Source organism: Macadamia integrifolia, chromosome 9, assembly GCF_013358625.1.
Source record: "Macadamia integrifolia cultivar HAES 741 chromosome 9, SCU_Mint_v3, whole genome shotgun sequence".
Lineage (NCBI taxonomy): Eukaryota > Viridiplantae > Streptophyta > Magnoliopsida > Proteales > Proteaceae > Macadamia > Macadamia integrifolia.
In genome coordinates this window covers 5,036,412-5,052,482 of record NC_056565.1, presented here as the reverse complement: position 1 = coordinate 5,052,482, position 16,071 = coordinate 5,036,412, and the positions used below count along the sequence as shown (strand labels likewise).

Sequence of the window (16,071 nt, the reverse complement as noted above, 5' to 3'; positions counted from 1 at the left end):
AGCCCATTTCCAACTTGCCATGGTAAAGCTCTCAATGCGTCATATCTTAACCCATGTCCAATCTCAGCCCAACCCACTTATATCATTTCCAGAACTAGGCAGAGCCTGCTCGAATTAAGACCCAACCCAATTAAAATAGAGTAAAGCTCTCAATGCGTCATATCTTAACCCATGTCCAATCTCAGCCCAACCCACTTATATCATTTCCAGAACTAGGCAGAGCCCGCTCGAATTAAGACCCAACCCAATTAAAATAGAAAATACATATGACTATGTGTATATTATGTAAATAATTTCATATTAAATACATGGTTTGTATATATAACATGATTAGTACTTACATGCTATAACTTCTATATATTCAGATAATTAGTTGATCTAAAATTAAACACTTTTGTTTCGTAGATTAATAGGATAGAATATATCATACATCTGATTATCCGATTAATAATCTGATTAAAAAACTGATAAGGTTCTAGAGATTTGGGGGATTAGTAATTGTATTTTGAAAACTCTAATTAACAATCAGATTCATATTCGGATATCCTTCAATTGATCCTGAGACCAACCTCTTGACAACCTTTTGCCACAAGTCTATCAAATGAGATGAACACTAATTAATCCAAAAACACAAATGTGGCTTAATAGAAAGGGGTTTACCCATTTAACTTGCTTAATCGTCACCGACTTGTTCTAAGTGCTATATTTTAATACGAAACTTGGATTAAATGGGAACGGCAAAAAACTTTATATAATACTACGTATTTAGAATGGCTTATAATTCAAAAGGTGATATTTTCTTCAAATTTTGACCAATTCAGCATTCATTTTACAGAATCAACAGAAAATCTATCTTAAACAGATTTCTATTTGCATCAGGCGATTCCACAAATCTTGATCTGATTTTTTAAAGCCTTACCATCTCATAGAACTTAAGCTAATAGAACTAGTCATGTAAGCAAAACAAAAACCCTAAAAAATAATTGAGAAATCAAGAAAAGGGCATGCTAGATAGTTTGATGACTGAATATAGATATAAATCCACTCCAAGGTGTGGGGTCATTTGTTTGAGTTGGACTATAGATTTGACTTGTAACCAATTCCTTCTATTTGTTTGAGTTTGAAATGTCTTTCATGTTTTTCGAAATAAAAGAAAAATCATTCACATTAGTATCCATCCATAACGCAATAATGACCATTAGTGAAAGAATTCCTTCTTCCATTAGGTTTAAGAAAAAAAAAAAAATTGGTCCAACTTATATATGTTGACATTTAATACCAATTTTCGGTTTCAAATTGGCTTAACCAAAATTGTCAAGTTGATTTTTTTACTCAGTAGGAGACATTGATTGAAGTATTGAACCAACTATTGCAGTCATAGATGTAAGATTTCCTATTAGGTGGGCTAGCATAGTCAAAGATTTGTTTCCAAAATCGATTTAGTGGTGTTGACTACAGATGGAGTAAACAGAAAGAATCCAATATTGTTGGTAAGTGATTCTATTTGCACACCTTAATAGTATGAAATATTTATTACTATGTGTGGACATAAGGTATTGTTTCCTTAATGGGGAGGAAACCCTAATTTTATTGCAAGGTTGGTCCTACCCTCACCCCTATATATAGTTATCACTGACCTATTAAGTGATGCGAATGACCTAAAGCAAAAGAGAAAGAGGGTAGATCAGACCAACATTGATCGTGCTGTACAAAGAACATACAAGAAGACTTTGAGGAGTTCTTATTCTTCAGCCATGGATTCAGGTATGCCTAAAACGTGTTTTTTTTGTAGTGTTTGTCGTGCATGCTTATCGATCTTCATAAATTGTTTCGTATTTATTTTCTATCAATAGATTTAGGAATTATAGTAGATCGGCTGATTTGAAGTAAAATCAATTGAGACTAATCCTAATTCTTATTGATTTGAATTGGAATCAATCGCGTGGCCTTGTGTCTAGAGATGGAGAGGCAAAATAATGGTCCGACCTTGTGAACCAATTCTCATTGACCCTACGGAACAAAAGTCAGTCGACCAAGTAATATATGCCAAGAAATGGGTTCAGGTCTGTATGGTGCTGTGGAATTCATTCATTAATAGATTATAGAAAGTGTAGAGAAGCTTATCATAAGTTCAATGAGCATTTACATGAGAAGAGTTTGTGTTGTTTTGTGTGAGCCGACTGCCATTATTTATTATGGCCGTTGAGAGGTGGCAATATCTGCAACTTTAATTGCAGACACCAAACCCAAGCAACTCCCCAACGCTCTTTACTGTTTTCCTTCTCCATCTTCTCAATTACTTTATCAGCAACTCTTTTTATAATCAATCGACCTTAAAAATGTGAACTACGATTGATTTTAAATACCAAAATGCTAACAAATTGAAAGTCGCCCTACATTTACTTAATTTGCATGCACTTAATCGCGGCGGTCTTCTTCTTAGTTGGTGCTTTCTGTCCTTTAGAACAGGTCAGTTTTTCTCAGAGACCTAGATCGCCAAACCAGCAATACCAAGCTTGGTTTTCCTCTTTATTGTCATTTTTTTTTTTGTTTGATAAAGCTTGAAGAACCCAATTGCCCATCTGGTCTGGTGACTATAATGCCCTCTCTACTAAGATTTAAAATCTTGAAACTTTCGGTGGGTTTTGTCTCATACTTGCAATCTTGAAACTTCTATTCTGTCGGTTTGGTTTTGGCTGATAAGAATCGAAATCGAATACTGATAAATCCACCGAAATTGATTTCAGCGCTTTGAAGTGTCCGTCACGGAATTTGATGTCTTATTTTTTTATTTGATTTCCTCATTTCTTTTCCTTTAATCGTTTTATTTAGTTTGGTTGGGTAGATGAACAAAGTTTGAAAACACTATCTTCCAAGCAATGATTGAGTGTTTTCTTTTTTTCTGCTAGGATTTGAACGAATTATAGAATCCCATTCTGGTGGAAGCTTTGAAATCTTATATTCTTATGTTCTGAAGTAGAAGAGAATCGGCGATTTGTGAAAGGATTAGCTCTGGTTTTGGTGGAATACCCACCAATAAAACCTATAAAAATACGATTTTTTGCTGTTTGTGACGATTCTCGAAGGGCAGCTTCGCTGTTAACGGTGAAGGCTTGAGGACTGCTTTGGGGGGAGCTAAACCCATATAAATATCAGACCTAGTCGTTATAGAAGTCTGCAAAAACTCAACGAATTCGACGCTGATTGCTCAACTGGCATCAGTAGGGCGGAAAGTTTGATCGCGGAGATAACTCTTTGTTTTTGCAGCTTTGAAGGAACCCTCAACGAAAACGATACTTTTGATGCTTGTGAGGGTTAGAATCCATAGTTGCTCAAGTTATTTTGGGTTTGGTTCTACGGTAGAAAATGGTTGGAAGTGTTGATTCGGTAGCCTGTAACTTGTATTCAAATGGGTCTGTTCATAACTCAAATGGCGTGGAAGAAAGGCTTGATGAGTTCCGCCGCCTCTTGGGAAAAGCGGAAGGTGACCTGCTCAAGATTGTCGGCGTTGGAGCTGGTGCTTGGGGTAGTGTTTTTGCGGCGATGCTTCAAGACAGCTATGGTCATCTTCGAGAGAAGGTTCAGATCAGGATATGGAGAAGGCCTGGCAGGTCAGTTGATAGAGCCACTGCAGAACACCTCTTTGAAGTGATCAATTCAAGGGAGGATGTCTTGAGGCGTCTGATCAGGCGTTGTGCGTACTTAAAATATGTTGAAGCAAGATTGGGTGACAGAACACTATATGCAGATGAAATTTTGAAAGATGGGTTCTGCTTGAACATGATTGACACACCAATTTGTCCTTTGAAAGTTGTAACCAACTTACAGGAGGCTGTTTGGGATGCTGATATTGTGATAAATGGGTTGCCATCGACAGAAACCCGCGAGGTTTTTGAAGAGATAAATAGGTATTGGAAGGAGAGAATCACTGTCCCCATCATCATTTCTCTGTCCAAGGGTATAGAGGCTGCATTGGAGTCTGTCCCGCACATAGTAACTCCCACACAGATGATTAATCGGGCAAGTAAGTCCCCTTCTTTTCTAAATTTCATCGTTATTCTTTGCTTCCCAGATCTTTGGTTCCCATGAATGATCTGGTTACCCATTTTTAATGTGCTTCCATTTTAAGGTCCTCTAGTGAATTTGTTTGGTGAACACCAGTTAATTGGCTCTTTGTTTCTTTCTGCCATCATGTTGTCTGAATTTTGTGAATACCCGTTGTTTTAGTCTAGCAGTAATCTGGAATGTCTGAATGCATAATCCTGAAGACTGACATATTTGTGTCCATCTTAAGCTAGAAGTTGACTAGCAAGAAAACAAAGAAAAAAAGAAGCAGCTTAGTACCAGAAATGATAAAATGACTCCATGCCATCCCTTTGGAGATCATGTCAAATTTAGCATTTCTGGATCCTGATGGTGGTATGCATGGGAGGGGAAATCAAAGGTTTGGTGGTTAGGATCAAGAACACAGCGTTGGGTGGTAAGTAAATGAATGTCAGTCCTCTGTTAGATGAGTGGATTTGATAATATTAGAGACATTTTCCATCTACCATAAGGTTTCCTACTTGCTGCATGCAAAGTAGATTTAAAAAGAGAACCAATGCTTTTCTAATTTCAATCACAGAAATGATTAGGTGGCCCTAGGCCATGGTGTACCGTGTACCCCATGTGGGACAATAGGCAAAGATTCATTGAAGTAATGACGGTATTCAAGAGTTCTGTTGAGTAATTTCCCTTGAGCAGCTTATTGTGCTGCTAACAGAAACAGATATTATAATATTTTAGCATCTTCATGTAATGAAAACTGCCTATCTGATCAACAGAAAGAGGAATTTCCTGTCTTCTTCACAGTCCCACCCCAAGAATAAATGATTTTCCTGTAATTAATTCCACACCTTTTGTCCTTCCCTTGGTATCTACGCTCATCTAGGCAGGGAAATTTATTTCCTTATCTTCTTTCCTTTGCTAGTTGATTTTGTAAGGCTTATCCCTTTTGTTTCTCCTTTACCTTCCCTTTTCCTTTTAACCTGAGTAGAAATATGTACCTTGCAGCTGGAGTGCCCATGGAGAACATTCTTTACCTTGGAGGACCAAATATTGCCTCAGAGATCTACAACAAGGAGTATGCTAATGCTCGCATATGTGGAGCTGGAAAGTGGAGGAAACCTCTGGCTAGGTTTTTGAGACAACCTCATTTCATTGTGTGGGATAACAGCGACCTTGTCACTCATGAAGTTATGGGTGGCTTGAAGAATGTCTATGCCATTGGAGCTGGTAAGGTTTCAGTCTGTAATTATCCATGACAGGACTTATCTAATAATGAACCAAAAACGGGGTTTTTTTTTTTTTTGGGTGGGGTGTAAAAATGAACGAAAGCTCGTGGAGAAGTCAAGTTTTGCCCCCGTCTCTCTCTCTTTTTTTTTGGGTGTGCGGATTTTTGTTTCTTTGGGACAGGATTCATTTACCCAACCTTAAGTAGATGGTATGAAGTACCGTATATTTATCTTATGTAGATAAACTCTTGCACTCTTAATTTCTCTCAGGGTTGGCCATGAGATCCATTCTTTGTTGTTGTTGACATTTGTGGATATAACATTTTCTAGTTATTGGAATTTGTTCCTGTCTATGTTGAACGTAGGGTAATCAATTTGAATATCATTATATTTCCTGTATGGGAAATATGTCTTCTGATGCTGATGATGATGGATCCGAACGAATTCTTTTTTCTTTCATTTCCAATTAAAGGGAGAACACTAAGTTACTTACGAAACGGCACAGTCAGGCAGGCGCTATACCATTACACTCACGAGCAGAATCTTTGAAATTTTCATTTCTTCACTGGACTTGGACCATGTCTCCCGAACAATCTCAGTACCACAGGCAACAGCTCTCTGGCCACTTGTGGAAATTATTTATTTATCTCTTACATGATGCCTTTGAACTTTTTGTGGTTTCTTTCTTCAAAAATGGCATAGATGTTGATGTTTGTAGGGAGGGAGAAGGTCCATTACTCAGTACCCATCCATACCATGCACACAGAGGGCTTTATTGTTGGAATGTGCTACCAGAAGTTGCAGATACTTATTTGGTTGGTCTACCTCTTCCCTCAGGGTGGGGTTTGGAAAATCACAAGTCATGTTGAATTTAGAACCCTCTGTACCATACCCAACCCAGACTGAACTGATCCAACCCTGACTTGGTCCAGTTGATCTTGTTTTGGCCTGGGTATTTTCTGAAACCAATCATCCTGATTCATGAAGAAATCCTAGTCTTATAGGATAAATATTGCAAATTTGAAGTTCTATTAATTGTACATTTTTTGGATTATTACTTTGTCCAGTAAACCAATTTGTAGGAAGAACTATTATTTCAGACTTGACCTAATAGAATCATTTCTTTTTTAATTCGTCAAACAGGAATGGTTGCAGCCCTGACCAAGGAGAGCGCTACAAGCAAATCAGTATATTTTGCTCACTGTACATCAGAGATGATATTTATTACTCATCTGTTAACGGAAGAACCTGAGAAGCTTGCAGGGCCTTTGCTAGCTGACACTTATGTAACCCTTTTGAAAGGTCGTAATGCATGGTATGGCCAAATGTTAGCCAAGGGGGAATTAAGCCTAGACATGGGTGATAGCATCAAGGGCAAGGGAATGATTCAGGTATGGATTCTGATGCTAATATTCTCTTGAGTAATGAGTGCTTCGATTTACATGTTATGTGTCAAATATTAGTAGTTATGACATATATAAAAGGATGAACATTCTAGTCCGTAAAACATTGCTATGAAAAAAAGAGGCTATTTTTATGGGGTGCTGTTTTATTGGCATACTATGGATGGATGCTTCGAATTGATGTTTATCATATGTATGGTATCCAGTATAGACACTGGATGGTCGATTACTCTTTTACCAAACGAGTTCTTTCTGTTTATGTTCATAATCTGAAATCATGATTACTAATCCATAAATGGTCCGTAATCATCCATCAGGTATCTTTTGTAAATTGGAGTATATCAATTAATTTACTACAAAACTTTCATTTGGTATATACACATGGTAACTGCTAACAAGATGCAAAAAATGGAAATGAAGTATTTGTTGAGAAATATTGACCTAATCCTACCAGGTACATTAGCATTGGAAATTAAAGTGATCGAATCTTTTACATAACCAAGCCACTTCGTTGTGATTTACCTGGATGAGTCTCGTTGGATTTTAAGCAACATGAGTAACCTACTGTTAGGAAATTGTGTGAACTTGTGTTAGCTCTTAAAGTTCTGGATGTCATTGGGCTCAGGCAACATTATACTGTGTACTGTGTCCTTAATCTCTCCATTGTGTACATGGGAACCTGCATTCTTTTTCTTTTTCCAACTAATATTTATGCAGCTAGAATGCTTATTCTGTCTTCCTTTTTCTCAGGGAGTATCCGCTGTGGGAGCATTTTATGAGCTGCTAAGCCAATCCAGCTTAAGTATCTTCCATCCTGAAGAGAACAAGCCTGTTGCCCCTGTTGAACTGTGTCCCATCTTGAAGACACTTTACAAAATACTAATCAAGAGGTAAAATGAATTCATTCATGGGGAAGAATCTGATTAATAAACCTGCATTCATTAGATATAGCTATGATGGAAAATTTGGGGGGACATGATTGCCTCTGGTTGATTCTCACTCTCTCTCTCTCTCTCTCTGAGTTTGTCAGCAGAAAGTTGGCTGGGTACACCGCCACAATGTATCTGACCAAGTGTTTGGTCTATTTTAATTTACAGGGAGCTGCCATCACAGGCCATCCTTCAAGCATTGAGAGATGAAACCATGAATGATCCTCGTGACCGTATTGAGATAGCACAGAGCCATGCTTTCTACAGACCTTCACTCCTTGGGCAACCTTGATTAGTTGACACTCAACTTTACTGGCAGAATTGATATGTAATCAACGACCATAGCAAATAAGAATCAATGGATCAATGGAGTTTGTGCTTGAAGATCTACATGATGAATCAGAAAAGTGTTTTGTAACAGATCAAGTATCTCAATTCATTCATTTTTTTTTTTTCCTTCTGTGGTTATGGTCTTTATAGTATCATCTATAGAAGGTCCTGTTTTAAGTGGCTTCATCAATATGTAATGTGCTATATGGTTTCCAATCATGAATAAAATTGTGGTTTAGTTCTGCATGATAGTTTGATTAACAGCTGGTTCTTTTCTTCTTACTTTGGAAGTGGAAGGGGCTCACCAAATACCTAATCCTTGACAAGTGAACTTTGCCTCTTACAAAACATTTGTTTTGGGGAGAGACGAGGCGGGAGGGGATTTTAATGAAGAACACAACCAGAAAACCTTGAAGTTTGTAATGGTCGCTTTGATCTAGGCCTAGCCGGTGTTGGCCATGATGTGTGCTGTCTTGACTGTGGCTTTCACGCGATGAACGGTAAGGAATGGAAGACGGTGCCATAAGAAAACTTGGTCTAAGTGGATTGCATGGTTTGGTCATTTCCCAAACAAGCAGTGTAGGAAAAAGCCAGTGTCTTAAACTGGCCAGAACAATTTCCCCAGAATATTATTGCATTGGGTTGGCATCAGATAGGGATAGTTCAAGCCAGTAGAACACAGTCATTCCCTTAATTAAAAGGGAAAGGATTGAAGGAGAAAGGTACACACTAGCACCCTCTCTCTCTCCTGTCCACTATTTATGAAACTGTTCCGTCGCCCCCTCATTGTTGTTCCCCTTGCTCATAGAACCTTCTGCCCAACAGTTTTTCTGAGAATAAGCTAACAAGGTGAAGGCAGTGCATTTGCAGAAAAGACATACATGATAAGTTGACAATTCTCAAAGGAGAGAGAGAGAGAGAGAGAGAGAGAGAGAGAGAGAGAGAGAGAGAGGTGTTTTTGAGTTTAATTTGTCACAAGTACATCAGATTCTTCCACAACTGCCATATGTGTTTTCTTTGATTGTTATCACCTTATATTGATCAAAATATTTACAGTTCATTCGAAATGATGTCTTTTTTTTTTCTTCTTTTTTCTCCACCTCTGAACTAAACCGAGTTGCTCTTAAATGGGAATCACCTGCGTTAGTCAAACTTGGTCAGTTATGAAAGAATGGCTCATTTCCAGAGTCAGTTAGGTTTGAACATTTATGACAACCTGAAAGGGTTATCACGCATGTATTAAGGATGTTTCAAGGCATTTAAATAGTAGCATGAACATACCCACAATCTTTGTTCTAGAGGCTGTTTTACAAAATAATGAACTTGTGAAACCATCCATTTCCTGAAGATATATTTGACCATCAAATTGATGATTTGGCTCATTTCCTCAAAAGAATGAACAATTCAGTTATCATCCAACCAGGAAAGGATGTTGATAATCCATTTGAACAATATTGCAGCCTCCAAAACCTGTAAGTTTAAGCATCAAAACCAAATAAATCAACATGGAACTTAGATATCCTACTTAATCTCAATAACGAGGAACAGAGATATCCACAAGAACAAAAGAATCTTCTACCTGTAACAGTATCACACGAGGGAAGCAGAAGGAGAAGATTCTACATGATTGCCCTACTATTTAGGTATCTTCACACGTATATCCCCAATCCAACCTCTTTTGGGTCAGTCTCTATCATCCAAGGAGGTCTGCCGAGGGAAACCCAGTCAGATAAAAATAAAAACTGGGATGAGAAGATGTGAATCAAGGATCAGACTCCATACTTGTGCATTATAAAATTAATTGTTCCTTGTGCAGCCCGGTTGAGAAGCACTTCTCTGGCCTCAATTGCAATACCTTCAGGCTATATGGAGAATGTAAAAAGGGTTCAGAACAGCTTGATTTGACAAGTTGCATCTCCAAATAATTCACCTAATGATCTGTTATACATACTTCTTCTGGAAACCAAACACCAGGTTTTGTGTTTCCTTCAAGAACAGCCAATACAAATGCAGCCGTTGCAGTTCCCACTGATCTGAAAATCACTCATGAAAAAATCTACCTTAAAAATCTGTGGAAACAAGGAATCTTATGAACATTTTAATATTTCAATAACATGCCTTGTAATTAAGATTGGGTAAATTCCAATATCCTCTGCTTAAAGCTCTGAAAGGTAAAACTTACACAGACAGTCGTCTGTGACTGAATATACCAACAGTGCTGCGCCCATTTGAGCACTCCAAATCAACCTGTGCACAGTGAGGAAAATAAGAAAATAGAATGATCTGTATGGTCTGAGATTTTATTTTTAACATGAGTAGACCTGTTTCGCTCTTCCTCTCGTGAAAACATGTAAGTTTCAAATGAAAAACCAACACATTGGAAGTGGAAGCGATAATTTCCAATGGTTTCTTTGTACTCGCTATTGGCTTACCCTCATTGCAACACGCTCTCCAGCAATCGCATCAATAGCTCGGACCAAAGGGTCAAGTTGTTGAACCAGTTGTTGAACTTTGCTTCTGTTTCTCAGAAATTCCTGCAAGATTTACCAGATCTTAAACCTTGATTGTAGATAGAATGAAATGACAAGTAACTAAATTCTTTTGAGTATTAATTAATAAGATATTTTCTTTTCCAGTATATTAACTCACTGGTCGGCATACTAAGATGCATAGGCTACATGCTATTCCGACTTCCAATCAGACATGTAAGTAGGTAAAAAAAATTTATCCACAGCTTTATGACACAATATCAAAATTGGAATTGTAACAAACTAAGAGATATTAGAGCATACTGCCGGATAAAGACTTGTCATAGCTTCCATTCCCCAATTCCAAAAGAAGGGAGCAGTACCAAATCGAGCACTGATGGTTGGTATACCCAAGACCTCATGAGCACTTCTTACTTCAGGTAAGTTTCTGAAAAAAGAAATTGTTCAAGCAAGAATCAGTTCACATTCCTGTGAAATTATTTCAATTGTAAGAATAGTCTTAACATCACAACAAAGTGATCTGAAATCCTGTAACATACCAAGGGAGGAACCATGAAACAAGTAAGAACCTTTTTCCTCATTTCTTCTATCCTTATATACATTATAAACTAGTCATACATTTGATATTTCTGTTGGTGTTTTTTTTTTTTTTTTTTGGGGGAGGGGGGGGATGAAAATAAATATATTAACAGAAATTAGGAGACGGGAGACCCAGCGGGAAGAGGGAGAGAGAGAGAAAGAGGATACGGGGCCAGAAGGCTGGTTGGGGGGGGGGGGGGAGCTACTCAGCCGAATCACCTACAGGGGCGGGGGAAACAATTTAGAGAGGAAATCCCCAGGAGACAACAGTGAGCCTGTTCCTTGGAGAGTCCTTTATCGTGCGAAGGGGAAGGGTAGCAAGTTTGGAACTAACATAAAAAAAGATGGATTTCCAAATCATGTCTAGAGATCTAGAGTTGGAAGACCGTCTTCTTAGATTTCGTTCCATTCAAATGTGGTTGATTGAAGCGCTGAAGGCAAGCTTCCCAGCGATATTTCTGTTGGTGTTATTAGCTGAGGAAGTACTACAGCGGTGGTCCCTCGGGTATGGTCTATGTAATTTTAATGTAAATTCAGAAATCTTTACCTAATTTAACTGAGTGGAACATGAGCAGAAGCATGAAACCAAAAACCTAAAATTTCTGAGGATCCAGAACACTTCTGGAGCATTTATCAGCAGTATGCAAGTTGCATAGCTTAACATGTCATCAGCTCAATTTAATGAATCTGTTATGACGCTTTAAGTGCTTTCCTATGAAAGGATGAATTGGAAACTGAAAACTGATACACTTAAACTTTGAATTAAATGCCAAAATAGAAATCACACTCCCCAAACAGTTCTAGTTACTAGCGATAGCTCTTAGCATGATTTTAGTAAAGCACATTTTCCTAATTTAAAAATGCATTAGTGGTTCTTTTTCATTTTAGATTCCCGAAAGCTGTTGGAAAATTATTCACATCAGTTCTCACTTTTTCACTTGGATGAGTTAGACGATGCAGAGTGGAAATCTTAGCCGCATTTTCATGATGTTCAGTTTCTTCATTGAAAATTTTTCGAACAGAGAAGGAAGATAGTTATCCTAGCATTATGCTCTTCTCCCCTTTTTGTAATTCAGAATTCTAAGAGCTATGGACAATGTCTTTGAGGTGAGACATCATGACACAGAAATGCATGAGATATGAATCTCAACGGATAATGCTAAAGCCTCATGTTACCTCACTTGTTTAAAAAAATGGTATAAAGACATTTCAATGGTATAGAACAATCATATACGTGAGTCCATCCAAAAGAGGATTTACAAAATAACAAGTAACAACTTTTGTTTGAGGGTAAAATAAGGAAAATTTGTGGATGTTCCAAAAGCAGTTAAATGAAGCATTTAGCAAGCAAAGAATGGAAGGGACTTCGACAATTAGCCAGACCTTTCTAAGTAGCTTTGAACATTTAACGTATTTGTAAGCTTCCAAAACAGGAAGTGCTATAATCTGACTACAGCCATTGCTGGAGAAATACACTTCGACAAAGCAAATAGATCTAACAGTTCCCTTGCTTCAAGTGAGAATAACTACTAAATTTTGTTATTTCCAAAACTATCAATATACAAAACCTACTTAGGGGCATCCTTAAACCCTAATTAGATACTACTGACAAACGCAATACTTCGTGAATACACAACTTTGACCAAATTTTGGTATTAATAACTATCTTGAATAGATTGTGATGTAGTACATCAACAAATGTAGATTGAAAATCCGAAATGAGTCTCTTTGTAGTTGACAATTGAAAAAGACCAGACTCCCCTTGCACTGAGAGATTTTAGGTGATTAAATTTGACATTGCAATTGACTCAAGATAATGAGCATCCACGTAGGTTGTGTAACGCACCGGCCCCCATTAACCTTGCATAATAATGTCCTCTTTGGCCCATGAGCCACAAGGCTTTAAAACGTGTTGTGCCATCTTAAGGAGGCTAGAGGTTACCAAGTAACCCAACAATCTCCCCCTAGGCGATGTGGGACTAATGTTTGCACAACCTCACCGATCTCCCAAACCCCCTGATATTTGCCGTTTTCTTGGGTGTCACAGGCTGTGGTTTTCATCTTTAATAACAAGTCACAAAGGGGAGTGTTTGCTCGACTTATTACTTCGAATGCTTTATGCAAGAAAGAAAATAGGGGGGATGATTTTAAGGGCGCTAGTTTGCAAATCTAGCCTACTAAATGGATCTATGTATTAAACAACACATCCTTTTTTTCACATGAAATAGTAGCTAACAAAAAAAAAAAAAAAAAAAAAGCTTTTGAGAAGTTACAAGAAATAAAGAGAACTTACAATAAATAAACATCTTTCTTTCCAATCCCTTTTCCGAAGTCAACATTGACAACTCCACTGTAAGGCTTTAATTTGACTTTTTCCCCTGATTAAAAGGTTGATAACATAACTAGGAATTCAATGAAAAGTGAGCCCGCATTAAACAAAAGCATCCATGACCAATGTACATGTAGAATACTAACCTTTATTATAAGCAACGACATCTTCTCCTAGTAGCAGAAAACTAGTAGCTAATATTGTTGGACCAGCACCACCAGAACCTGCTGTGTAATAGGAGAATCTGGAAAAGTGGAAAGAACAAATTATTTTACTACTTTGCTTTAAAATTATTTAAAAACATAAAAAATGAAAATACAGAGTTGAAGTGATTCAGTAAGATATTGCAAGTTGAACAGAACATACTATGTTGAAGTTGGTTATTCAACTGCAGTAAGAAAAAGCAAATTGAACACTATGTATCGGATGAGTTTCCAGGTGATGAATATTTTTAGAAAGGAATCTACAAGTCAACAAAACCAAATTCACTTGGACACTTGCCAAACAGGCAAGGCATGTACCATTTTATCTCTACTCACGTGATAGGACAAACCACTTAATTCAATACACTCACACATCACACTGTAGAGTTAGGCTGCAGTATTTGGTTCGAAGAGAGCCAAAATTCTTGATATTCTGATTTCCATCGCAAGTGGGTAGGTAGTCAATAACTGAAAAGCATAGTTGTCAAGGCGTCACCTTGATCAACTTGGGCGCCTTGGTCGCCTTGTTGATATCACTTTGTTTTTAGACCCTCTCCAATGCCTCGGGTCACCTAGACGTCATGACAACTATGAGTGGAAAGTCCCCATGAGTACAAGATCGTAAACGTGCTGCAAAGCATGATTTCTTCATCAAATTGTGGATATTCTTTCCATATAATCCTTTTAATCTTTGTCTCATGAAGTTCATGATTTATTTGCACTCCATCTCTTACCTTTTTTTGCCTCACCTTTTTTGTTTCTTTCCATTTTCATCTATTTTTATTAGTCCCTTGCTCTACAAAGATTGTCCATTGTCGAAAAAACAGAGGGAATACATTTACATGGTTAGACCTGCTGCTGTGGTCATGGAAGGTTGACAAGTTGGATGTATAGACCCATACCACATACCTATATGGGAACTAGTTCTTCTAGCTCTCGGTTTTTGACTGACCTCATCCTTTATCTTTTTCCAACTTTTCTGTTCTGGTCTGTCATTGCAGCTGCTACAAATTAATACATTATGCTTTCTCAAAAAAAAAAAAAAAAAAAAAGAGAGTTAATGTTCAGATGGTGCTCGATGTGTACCTAAATAGACGGAGATTATAGACAATAAGTGAAGAAATTTTCAGGGAACAAATACAATTTTACAAACTGACATTTTTTTCACTTTTCAATTTTTCAACAGAAATTCAAGTATTCCAGAAAAGGGACATAAAAGTGAACAAATAGCTCATCAGACAAAGTCATCAAATGAAAACTTCTTTGTTAGGTTTAAGAAAAAAGTTGTGTATAGAAAACAAGGAGGATCAACCTACTGAACCTCCCCCTTTGGTGCAATCACGGTTCATGAAACCCTGCTTTGGATCACTCTGGGCCCACAGGTAATAATCAAAATCAATGGTTATTTAGGAAGACAAAAGAAAAGAAGGATAGAAGGGGAATTATTGATTAACGATGAGGGACTAACTTGGAACCAAAACAAAATAAGGGCAAAAGTACAATAAAGCAAGAAGGGAGGGGCAATTGGGTCATTTAACTCAAACGGTGTTAAATTGTGGGAAGGGAGATGGTTACTTTCTACCTCCAAATGCAACAAGAGGTGGAAAAAAGAACCAGCCTGTGTATAATGAAGTCCTTCATTCCAGCATCGATTGACTCAAAACTAGCAAAGGCTCTCTTGAATGCAAGTAATGAGAACTCCAACAGATCACAATGGTGAGCAGTATTTAGTCTGTAATTCACCTTAAGGAAGAGCAGAAATCAGATTTGAAATCTGATGTAGAATTCTCATCTCAGATAGTGTTTCAACCTCAAAACTCTAAATATAGGTCGCCCAAGAGTGATGAATAACTGCCAACATATTAGGGAAAACAGATGCACGATGCGGGAGATTAGGTCCAAATCGTGGGTGTTCAGCCTCAAACTCTAAATATAGGCCGCCCTAGAGTGATGAACGTCTTCCAACATATTAGGGAAAACAGATGCATGACGGGAGATAGGTCCAAATCGTGGGTGGCTGTGAGTACTGCTATAACAGGGTACTCCCAAGTAAGAGGGACAGGATGCAACAGAAATAGAGAAGAGAAAATAAGAAGAATATAGAAGGATTAAAGAAAAGCTGAGGAAGAACTAACCTTGAGGGAAAGAGAGGATTAGAATGAAAGGAAGCAAAAGAAAGAAGGGAAGGAAGGAGGGGGTGGGGGGGGGGGGAGAGAACAAGAGTCCACAGCCAACCGGCTGCCCTAAGTCATGCAGGCTTCAACCAACCAAAGAAATTCATTTGCTATTGTCTCCATTGGTGGGTTATATTGTTTAAATAAGAAAGATTCCAACTAACATAAGGAAATCTACTTAACTGGGAAACTAAAATAAACTCTCCTATGAATCCAACTCAATCTAAAAATCCCATACAAAAACAAGTAATTAAAATTTACAAACCCCAATTGCATGCCCTGGTTTGAGTCAAACTTTGGCTCAATTTGAACCAGACCATTTCCTTCGTCTACAATCTGCATCATACTCCCCATTTTCTCTT

The 16,071-nt window shown here is 37.7% G+C and overlaps 2 protein-coding genes across 5 annotated transcripts in view; one reads left to right on the top strand and one right to left on the bottom strand.

The window, feature by feature from the left end:
• The first annotated feature begins 2,110 nt into the window (after positions 1-2,110).
• On the top strand, positions 2,111-8,181 carry LOC122088244 (probable glycerol-3-phosphate dehydrogenase [NAD(+)] 1, cytosolic). Of its 2 annotated transcripts, none has more exons than XM_042657438.1 (6): positions 2,111-2,469; positions 2,910-4,024; positions 5,053-5,274; positions 6,417-6,664; positions 7,427-7,566; positions 7,774-8,181. In XM_042657438.1, the coding sequence occupies exons 2-6, from the start codon at positions 3,367-3,369 to the stop codon at positions 7,895-7,897; spliced, it is 1,392 nt and encodes a 463-aa protein (XP_042513372.1). In that variant the 5' UTR covers positions 2,111-2,469; positions 2,910-3,366; the 3' UTR covers positions 7,898-8,181. The 2 variants fall into 2 exon arrangements, with proteins under 2 accessions (XP_042513372.1, XP_042513373.1); XM_042657439.1 differs by lacking the exon at positions 2,111-2,469 and adding an exon at positions 2,492-2,638.
• Positions 8,182-8,872: 691 nt separating this feature from the next.
• Positions 8,873-16,071, bottom strand: part of LOC122088245 — a 20,158-nt gene continuing 12,959 nt past the window's right edge. Inside the window, exons 6-15 of one of the 3 annotated variants that reach the window (XM_042657441.1) lie at positions 13,479-13,576; positions 13,297-13,381; positions 10,728-10,851; positions 10,368-10,469; positions 10,118-10,182; positions 9,887-9,968; positions 9,718-9,797; positions 9,515-9,642; positions 9,217-9,405; positions 8,873-9,073 (exon numbers count right to left, since the gene is read on the bottom strand). In XM_042657441.1, the coding sequence (XP_042513375.1) occupies positions 9,585-9,642; positions 9,718-9,797; positions 9,887-9,968; positions 10,118-10,182; positions 10,368-10,469; positions 10,728-10,851; positions 13,297-13,381; positions 13,479-13,576 (694 nt within the window). In that variant the 3' untranslated portion in view covers positions 8,873-9,073; positions 9,217-9,405; positions 9,515-9,584. Of the gene's footprint in view, positions 9,074-9,127; positions 9,406-9,514; positions 9,643-9,717; positions 9,798-9,886; positions 9,969-10,053; positions 10,183-10,367; positions 10,470-10,727; positions 10,852-13,296; positions 13,382-13,478; positions 13,577-16,071 lie in introns of those variants that run through there. The other 2 variants (XM_042657440.1, XM_042657442.1) reach the window with 2 other exon arrangements.